The sequence below is a fragment of the Neofelis nebulosa genome, chromosome 2 (assembly GCF_028018385.1).
Source record: "Neofelis nebulosa isolate mNeoNeb1 chromosome 2, mNeoNeb1.pri, whole genome shotgun sequence".
NCBI lineage: Eukaryota > Metazoa > Chordata > Mammalia > Carnivora > Felidae > Neofelis > Neofelis nebulosa.
In genome coordinates, this window is record NC_080783.1 from 129,559,253 (window position 1) to 129,570,002 (window position 10,750).

Sequence of the window (10,750 nt, forward strand, 5' to 3'; positions counted from 1 at the left end):
GGTATACATATATAATGGAATATTATTCAGTCATAAAGAAGAATGATTTCTTGCCATTTGTGGCAATGGCACAATGGATGGATCTTGTATTATAATAAAAGAAATAAATCTGACAAAGAAAGACAAATACTGTATGATTTAACTTACATATTGAAACTAAAAAACAAAACAAGGGACACCTGGGTGGCTTAGTTCGTTGCGCATCCAACTTCAGCTCAGGTCATGATCTCATAGTTCGTGGGGTCCAGCCTTGTGTCAGGCTCTATGCTGACAGCTCAGAGCCTGGAACCTGCTTTGGATTCTATGTATCCCTCTCTCTCTCTGCCTCTCCCCTGCTCACACTCTGTCTCTGTCTCTCAAAAATAAATGAAAATGGTAAAAAAAAATTTTTTTAAATAAAACCCAGACTCATAGATATAGGGAACAGACTGGTGGTTGTTAGAGAGAAAGGGTTGGGAGGATGCGAAATGAGTGATGGGTATTCAGAAGTACAAACTTCCAGTTATAAAATAAATAAATCATGGGGATGTAGTATACAGCGTGGGAAATACAGTCAATAATAGAGTATTAACTTTGTAAGGTGACAAATGGTAATTAGACTTATTGTGGTGACCACTTTGCAATGTATACAAATGTCAAATCCCTATGTTGTACACCTGAAACTAATATGATATATATGTGAATTATGAAAAAATAGAATTCTGTGCCATATGGCCAAACAGCATTTCTAATACTGGTTATTTTTCATATTTGCTAATCATTAATATTTTTTACCTTAAAAAGTCAACTTAATGTACTGAAGGGCAAGTTGATAATTCATCAAGGGCATTAGAAATCTGCATTCACTTTGATTCAGTAATTCCATTTCTAAGTATTAGTCCTAAAAAATAATAATGGATGTGCACAAAATTTGGTTTTAATGATGCTCACTGTAGTGTGTTCATAAAAGTATTAATTAAAAAGATAGCAGAGAGGGGCACCTGGGTGGCTCAGTCGGTTAAGCATCTGACTCTTGGTTTCAGCTCAGGTAATGATCTCACGGTTTGTGGTTTTGAGCCCCATAAGGGGCTCTGTGCTAATGGTGCGGAGCCTGCCTGGGATTTTCTCTCTGCGCCCCTCACCCCCCCAGCCCCGCCCCACTCCTGGGCACTTTCTCAAGATAAATAAATAAGCTTAAAAAAAAAAAAAGGTAGCATAGAATAAAGACTATTTCAAAAGAGGCATGGTTCAATTAACCATGGAGATCCATACAATGGAATGAATGATAACAACCTATTAAAAAATATTTTGTAATTGAATATGTAATGATATGGGAAGATACATTAAGGGAAAAACATATTAAGTACATTATGATACTATTTTGGATTTTAAAAAAGTATGTGATGTGATGTGATCTGGGGGTGTGTATCAATAAAGATTCCCATGTTATATACCAAAATATAATAGCGATACTTTCTAGTTGGTCCTTTATATGCAACTTTTGTTCTTTCTTTTTGCTTTTCTATTTCCTAAATTAAAAAAAAATTTTTTTTAATGTTTGTTTATTTTTTTAGAGGGAGATAGAATCCAAAGCAGGTTCTGCACTGTCATTGCAAAACCCCATGTGGGGCTTGAATCCACAAACCCAACCATGAGATCATGACCTGAGCTGAAGTCGGACATTCAACCTACTGAGCCACCCAGGTACCCGTCTATTTTCTAAATTTTTCATAAGAATCTCTCACTTTTGCAATATGGAAAAAAATTACTAAAAATAAGTACACAATGCGCAGTGAACTAAAATCTTGAAAACATGAAGACATACTCTGGCCAAAAAGAAGAAATCCCTTCAGCTTGTTTACAGAGTAAAAGATCCAACACACAGATGTGCTCATTAGTTTCCCAGACACTCCCTGAATTCACATGGTTTTTGCCACAGGCTCATGTGAAACTTAGAGAAGTATTTAGCGATGATCACAGAAAAAGCTGAACAAAATATGGCAAACTTGGGAATCCTAAAAATGCAGGAAAATTTTCTTCTTATTCCTTTATTAAAGCAGACAGAAATGAAACTTCTTCTCACAGTCTTAAGAAACCTCAAGAGATTTAAATGCTTTTACAAAGAAAGCATGCTCTTAAAAGATTTAAATAATGTAATTTTCTGTCTTTTTGAAAGGTTCAAAAATATTTTATTAGGCAATAATTGGGTTTCAGTTTATTAGATTACTGTAATCATACAAAGTGTTATCTGAATGTTTTATTTATTATGATATGAAAAATCTGACAATTTTAATAACATTTATCACAAATAAACACATTCTGGTCTTTATATTATTTCTAACCCCTTCACTAAGCACACTTTCCCAGGAGAAACTGGATCCTTCTAAAATTAATTTTCACTACTAATCTTTAAAAAGGCAAAACAGTATAAGGAAATTCTAGATGAAAAGTTTAGTAAGCAGCCTTATTTGCAATAGAACAGAACCTAAGAAATCTACAATAAATGTCTCTAAGTGCTTATCAGGCTCACTGTCATCTCAATGTTGTGTGTTAAACATAAAACCTACCTCTTCATATCCTCCCCCCACAGTATTCTATCAACAAATACACCTCAAATACACCACGATATACCTCAACAAAACAAAATGAAACAAAGATTCTTCTGGACTTCTTTGTCATGTCATAAGGGCATTTGTCATAGCATTATCATTTTATCAGTTACTTATATAGAACAACCTCCAAGCTCAGGTTCTTATTAGCTCCTTCCTGGGTTATTTTAACAGACTCCTACTTTGTCTCCCCACTTCTAGTCTATCCCCACTTGAATCTGACAAACATCAGCCCGCTAGCCATCTTCAATACCATTTTAATCACATTACACCTTAGTGCAAGAATCTCAAATTGACTTTTATCCAATGAGCAGTGGAAAGCAAACTCTTTGTAATGGTTTCAAAGTCTTTATCTTTGCTTCTGTTCGGTGTGAACTCTCTCTGCAATCAGGCTGATCTGTCACCAGCTCCTACTGATAACCTGCTCAAGCTGCCCTCTCACCCTCACTTCCTTGTCAATGCAAATTCATCCTCCTGGCATGCTCAGCTGAAAAGCCAATATGGTTTTCAGTAACCATTTCAGCTGCAAATAAATTCTCTACCTACAGAATTTCAACAACACTCATATACTGTCTCACCCATTGATTAGCCACTAAATCATACTGTCTCCTACTGGTAAGCAATTATACATCTATGATCTAATTTCATTAAGTAGAGCTAATTCATTTATGGGCATTTTTATTTGTTGTCCTTCTCAGAGCCCCTGATACACAGTTAGAAACCTGGTAAATGCTCAATTAATATTTGGTGAGCAATGAATGATCTGCATCTTTAATTTCTGTATAAAGCTAAATATATTTATAATTTGATATGTACCTCTAAGGCTTTTCTCTAAAAAAATGAATTATTATTTTATGTACATTCATGCATCAGGGGTGTCCAAGAATATCCCCAGGTTGAGTGATCCACTGGGAAGACTCATAAGACTCAGCATATAGTCATACTCATTTCTAAGATTTATTATAGTGAAAGGACACAAAGCAGAATCAGTAAAGGGAAAAGGTTCATGGACCAAAGTCCTTGGAAACCATGGGCAAGTTTCTAAGTCTTCCCAGTGGAGTCACCCAGAACACAGTTTCTCTGGCATCAAATTGTGGCAACACCTGTCGTCTACCAAGGAAGCTCATTTGGTGACTGGTCATATAGCCACCCTTCCCCTGGCACAGACCAAAATTCCAGACTCCTAGAAAGTATTCAGCATAAATCACATTGTTTGTAGTCTAGGCACAGTGAGACACTCTAAAGTTTTACATCAGTGTAGGGAACTGGTGACCATTCAAGTTCCCTGATGCCAGCAAAAACATTGTAAGCAGGCCTTTTTAAGAAATTAGTCTTGGGCCTGCTATGTTAACCCTTTTCTATGAAGTTAATTTCATATATATTTTTTAAATGTTTATTTATTTTTGAGAGAGTGAGACAGAGCGTGAACAGGGGAGGGCCAAAGAGAGGGAGACACAGAATTGGAAGCAGACTCCAGGCTCTGAGCTGTCAGCACAGAGCCCAATCAGGGCTCGAACTCAGGAACTATGAATCATGACCTGAGCTGAAGTTGGATGCCCAACCAACTGAGTCACCCAGGTGCCCCAATTTCATATTTTTTATGGGAGAAATGTTATAGTGTTAGCCATATTTGATTTATAGGAGGCACATAAAGTTATTTAAAAAAATTAAATTCTAGCATTTAATTACAGATGCAATGCCTAGTCTGGTACCCAATAATTAAAAATTAGGTGATTTAAAAATAATTCACATCCTTTAGATATTTCAGGTTTTTTTCTCCCCTTGTAGAATAAGGTACATTTTTCAATTTTTTTAATGTTTATTTATTTTTGAGAGAGACAGAGCGTGAGTGGGGGAAGGGCAGAGAGATAGAGGGAGACACAGAATCTGAAGCAGGCTCCAGGCTCTGAGCTGTCAGCACAGAGCCTGACGTGGGGCTTGAACTCACAGACCGCGAAATCATGACCTGAGCCGAAGTCCGACACTTAACTATTTGAGCCACCCAGGCGCCCCTAAGGTATCGTTTTCAAACCAACACTTTTGTAATTGTCAGGATAAAGGAGTTAAGTATCAACATCTAAAGGAAGCAAACCCTCTCAGACGTCTTCTCTTTAAATGTCAATTGGGTGCTAGAGCACTGTGATATCTGTTTTTGGTACATCAACTTACTAAATCCTCACAACAACCCCATATGCCAGTGATGGTTTCTATTTTGTAGATGCAATCTTTGAGAGGCTGAGTAACCTACCCAGGTTTACCACGGTGGAGTCAGGATTTAGGCTCAGATCTGCCTTATCCTAAGTCCTTGCTCTTAGCTTTACACAAACTACCTCTCCCTAACAAGGCACAGGCTCCTTATGAATCATTTCCCTCAAAACTACAGGGGTTTTTATTTGGCCACATAGAGCACTATTCTCAACCCTACTGATTTTCATTAAGGTCACATTTTTGTTGGAAGCGAAGGGGGTAAATTTAACCCAGGATACTCTGCTTTTTCCTTTCCAACTCTTGCAAATTAGAAATCAAATTATACCCCTTGCTTGTTAAAACCATTAGGAAGCTCCCTACTCAGCACAGCACACTTTTCTCCTTCATCTGGCATCAATCTGAAATCAGACAGACCCATATCAAGATCTTGGCATTTCACTTACCACATGTGGATGCCTTGGGAAAGTTAACCTGAGTCTCAGTTTATTCATTCATAAAATGTGAATCCCTACCTCACAGGTTTTCTGTGAGAATGAAATAAGGTAATAAGCTTAAAGGACCCAACTTACATGTATTTGCTGAATAAATGATTACCTGCAACACTGAAATAACGGATTTGTCAGTAGCAAGCCAAATCAGTAATCTGAGGGAGGAAAGAGTTAAGAGAGAAGTAGTGCCCTGACCACCAGGTGTCATCACTGGCCCAGAAGAGCTGGCCTAACAGCCATTAGTGGGGCATGTGACCCTGCAGCAAACAGGGTAAGATCCATGATAAGGCAGTCATTTGTACCTACAGGACATTCAAGAATTGGCTTTGGTTTTTCAACACTTTAGGAGCTGGTACAATAGTTGGTGCACCATTTTAAGTTACACTGTTCTCCTACCAGTGTGTTAAAATGATTGCAGTGTAATTAATTAGCTGAATAGCCACAAAAGATTTGTCATCAGTTTAATTTTTAAAAGTATCCTTGGCTAACTGTTTTTTAATTCTGAGAGTCAATAATGTTTTATAAATCCTTGGCTTCAGCCAACTAGCCATTACATTTTCTGGCTTCTACAGGCTTCAGTGTTGCCACTGTAGACAATCTTCTGGCCCCAATTTCACAACCTATTTATCTTATTCTCTTTACATTAATAGGGATGACAGATCAAAAGAAAGCAGAATATTTTTTAGGGTAAAAATAAAGTTCATGAACAGTAAATTTAGGCAAAATAAGTATTAATTGTTAATCTCCTTTCTTGATCTCAGGAACTTAAAAGTTCATTTTTAAAAATTATGTAAATTTCCTATTTTCTTAAAGAACACTTACCTTAGGGCAAATCTGTCAACCTACCCAATAGACCTTAAATTACTTAAGGAACACTATCACCCTTGACTTCAGTCCGCAATCTGCCAACGACTCTCCCTGAGAGTGCCTTGGGGTTCATTTCAAAATGAGCGCAGGTCTGGGCTCTCCTTCTGGTTCCAAGTCCTTTATACTGAGAGCCACTAGTGGCCACCTCAAGGCTGGTAATTCAGTGAGTGTTGAGCGCGTAACTGGAGACGCAGCTCTCCGATGAGGCACAGACTGTTGTCTCATCTGCCAGGGAACACTTGACTGAAGTCAAGACAAGCCTGATCAGGCCTACCCTGGCCACATCCTGGGCTTCTGAGTACCCCCCCCGCCCCCCGTAATAAACAAAAGAAAAGGAGTTAATGCTAAGCACAGGTTTCTGTTCAGAGCGAGGGCTCTTGGAACGCAAGCGGTTTGGGTTATTTTTGTTTCTGTTTCAATAACAGTTCAATTTCCACTTTGCATTTCACAAATACGTAAATGTCTTAAGAGAAACCAGAAGCATTCTCTCCCTTCTGGCCACTGCACCCATTCCTAGAGAATTTAGGAGGGAAGAGTAGATACCAGGAACCATCTGGAATCAGGAGAGCAGGAGCCAAGCCCAGCTGGGATGGACCCATTTGCGAAGCACTTTGTGCAGATCAATAAACTCCTGACTGATTTCAGACTGGGTCCCTAGAGGACGAGGAGCTCACGAGGCTGGCCTTCCCCCTGAAGTAAACGGGCCAAGGAAAGACAAGCTGCCCATGAAACAAACCCCTTCGGGGCAGGCGGAACGGCTCGGGAGGCGCCGAGGGCGAGTTACCTGGGGGACTCCGCGGTGAAGCTGCCGCCGTCCAGCAGCCGCATCTTGCAGAAGAGGACCCCATTGACGAAGGGCACCGAGGAGAGCTCCTCGAGCTCAAAGTCCACCTTAAACTTAAACTTCTTCTTCTTCATCATCGTGAGAGCCAGACGCCGGCGAGCGGGATGCGGGGGCGGCCCCAAGGGGCGCGCGGACCGGCGCCGCCGCCTCAGCTCGCCGGAGACCCGGGTCCGCGCAGCCCCAGGGCCAGGGCCAGGGCCAGGGCCGCGAGCTGCGCGCGGGGGCGCGGCCGGGGGGCGCCGCGGGCCGGCTAGAGCCGGGGCAGGGGCCGCCGCCGCCTCCGCCGCCGCCTCTCGCGGCAGCCCGGGCCGGGGCGCGGCGGCGAGGACCCCGCCCGCCCGCGAAGAGCGATCGTGCTGCAGCTCGCCTGGGCGGTGGGAGCCTTTTCGGTGTGCAGCTCGCCGCCGCCGCCGCGCGTCTGAGAGCCCAGAGAGGCGAAGACTTGAAGACTGCCGTTGCCGCCGCCTCCTCAGCGCCAGCGGGGCCAGAGGCGCCCCCAGCGGCGGCGGCCAGCAGCGCACCGCGGGGCGGAAGCGGGAGGGCGGGCGAGGAAATTCGGGGCGGGCGGGCGCTTCGCCGGGAAATTGACCCACGAGGGCAGTTAGAGCGTCACGCCTCTCTGGGGTTAAAAAAAGACAAAACCCAACCAAAATGGAGCTTCCTTCTACAGCTTCCCCCCAGCCTTCTTTCAGTTTTTGCTTCGCCTCCTTTCTCCCTTCCCCCTCCAGTGATTTTTTCCACCCCTCTTGAGTTTGAGAGTCATGGGTTAATAGGGTTAATCAGAATCTCCACGACGTTACTTTCGTCAAATTGAAATCCTATAACTAAGATTTCCTTTAGGTATTCTGAAGTCAGGAGGTTTCTTTTTTTTTTTTTTTTTAATTTTTTTTTCAATGTTTTTTTATTTATTTTTGGGACAGAGAGAGACAGAGCATGAACGGGGGAGGGGCAGAGAGAGAGGGAGACACAGAATCGGAAACAGGCTCCAGGCTCCGAGCCATCAGCCCAGAGCCTGACGCGGGGCTCGAACTCACGGACCGCGAGATCGTGACCTGGCTGAAGTCGGACGCTTAACCAACTGCGCCACCCAGGCGCCCCAGGAGGTTTCTAATATTAGGACGAGGTAGGAAAAAGGAAAGGGATTAAAATGTGTGGAGGGCCTACCAAGTGCACAGGCACTCAACTGCTGTGGACACATTTTCTCCTTTATGTGTATGTATGTATGTATGTGAAGTTATTTATTTATTTTTGAAAGAGAGAGGAAGAGACAGAGAACACAAGTCGGGGGGGGGGGGGGGGGGGGACGGGTGGAGGAAGAGGGAGAGACACAGAATCAGAAGCAGGCTCCAGGCTCCAAGCTGTCAGCACAGCCAGACATGGGGCTGGAACTCAGGAACTGTTAGATCATGACGTTAGGCGAAGTCAGACGCTCAACCAACTGAGCCACCCAGGTGCCCTGTCTTATTTATACTTTAATTCCTATCCCTAGAATAAAAGACTATAGGAAGGGTTAAAAGAATACTTTCCCTTTTAAATTGTGGCTGTTGATAGCAAAGAACTGAAAAGCCTGAAAATAAAGCCTCCTTAGATGCATAGCAATTACCTTCTTTCCATAGGCATGCATATGTTATTACAATATATTTGCCTACTTGGATACATAAAGTTAGTGTTTTCAAACTGAATTGTCCTTTCAAGTCAAATATTCCCTCCCACTAATCTCTGAAAGCTGTAATTGAAGAGCTTCTCATTCTCAGTTCACTCTTTTATTCATGCATTCATTTATATAAAATAGTTTTTAATTTCCTAAAATGTCAGTCATTGGCTAGACCCAGTGATCAAAAACCAAAAACCTGCCCTCAAGAATTTTACAACTTAGTGAGAGACATATATAAAGCAGTCATTAAAAACTAAATCTAGCATCAAGTTGTGTTTGTTCAGAATGAAGAAGCAATTTGTCTAGAACTCAGAAGAGGAAACAATTAAGTGAAGTTGACACTTTCTGGATAAGGATGAATAGGATTTTCCCGTGTTCAGGGTGGAAGAAATAGAAGACCCAGAGGCAGAGTACAGGAGTTTGGGGCTGGGGGTTTGGTAGTGGATAAAGTTGGCTGCCCAACAGGACAGGGAGGAAAGGCAGTGGGAAGAGTTAAGGGGACTTTGGGGTATGTAATTTGGACAATTAGATGCATGTTAATTCCATTGGTTGAGTTTTGGAAGCAGGAGGAGGGCAGGCTGGGAATGGAAGAGATAATGAGTCTTTTTTTTTTTTTTTTCAACCTTTTTAATTTATTTTTGGGACAGAGAGAGACAGAGCATGAACGGGGGAGGGGCAGAGAGAGAGGGAGACACAGAATCGGAAACAGGCTCCAGGCTCTGAGCCATCAGCCCAGAGCCTGACGCGGGGCTCGAACTCACAGACCGTGAGATCGTGACCTGGCTGAAGTCGGACGCTTAACCGACTGCGCCACCCAGGCGCCCCGAGATAATGAGTCTTTATTTGAATTGCCTGTGAGATATACAGGGTGAGGAGGGCAGCCTTAGCTCAGGTGAAAGGTTAAGATTGAAAACATGTGGAATTTAGAGTATTTTCTCTGATGGCTGAAGCCCCAGAGGTGGATAAAAATGAGTTACTTTGAACAACATTTCATGGGTAGATGGGAGAAGAGGAGCCTATGAAGGTGCCTGAGACAGTCAAAGAAAGAGGAGATCAAGAGAGATGACCTGAAAACCAAGAGTTTTAATCATTTGAAATTTATAGTTATTAAGACCTACTGTGTGCCAGGCACTATACTCAGTACTAGAGATAGGAATGAACAAGACAAAGAGGGGCTTATAAATGAATGGAGGATAGCATAGATACGCAAACAGAACATTGAGAGAGAGAGAGAGAGAGAGAGAGAGCGTGTGCGCACGCGCCATGGTCCCTGGAGAACAGAGGAGGGAGTTTCCAGAAAGCCTGCAGAGCATTCCTGGAGGATTTAGACTAAAAAGAATCTATTTGAAGATCTAGGAGGTCATTGGTACCATTGGCAAGAGAAGTCCCCTTAAAAGGTGGTGGCCAATTAAGATTCAAATGGTCCGGGAAGTAAATTAAAGGTAGTAATGAGAACTGGGTGACTAAAATTTTTTTATGATTTTTGTCAGTGAATGAGAAGAGATAGGACAGTAGGTAGAGGAGGAGGCTTCAGGCTTTTTCAATAACATTTGGGTACTATCTAAGATTTGTTGAGAGCCTGTTATATACCAAGCAGCTTAATAGGCCCTAGAGATCTGAGTTGCTGTCCCAGTTTTATATGCTACAGTCTACCAGAGGACACAGGTAAGTCCCCAGGCAGTTGCAGTACGATGTAACTTCGAGTTCTATCTATATGTGCTGGTAAATAGAGGTTTCCTTGAGAACATATAATAACCTCTAACTCTTATGGAAGAGTTTCTGGGGTAAGTGACATTTACGCTGATGTCTGAATGATGAGAGTGGGGGGTAGGGAGCAGTTTCCAGGAAGAAGGTACTGCATGTGCAAAGGCTCAGAGGAAGAGAGACCATGTTGCAAGAGGAACTGAAAGTAGTTTAGTCTGGCCACAACTTAGAGTGGGGTGTGGTGACAAGGATATAATAGCCAGCCTTAGATGTTTTAACACAGAGGAATGATATATTTTGATTTGTATTTTATAAAGACCTTCAGCTGGAGGAGGGAGAGAGTTAGTAGCACTCTCTTTTTGATCCATGGTGTGATTATTAAACACCTTTTATGAAT

General features: G+C 42.3%; 1 protein-coding gene across 2 annotated transcripts in view; it reads right to left on the reverse strand.

Moving 5' to 3' along the window:
- The window catches only part of EEIG2 (EEIG family member 2), a 102,558-nt gene extending 95,154 nt beyond the window's left edge, over window positions 1–7,404 (reverse strand). For both annotated transcript variants that reach the window (XR_009257892.1, XM_058716344.1), the window contains exon 1: window positions 6,936–7,404. Coding sequence is in view for 1 of the 2 variants with exons in the window: in XM_058716344.1 (XP_058572327.1) it covers window positions 6,936–7,072 (137 nt within the window). In the remaining variant the exon portion in view is untranslated. The remainder of the gene's footprint in view (window positions 1–6,935) is intronic.
- Window positions 7,405–10,750: the final 3,346 nt, after the last annotated feature.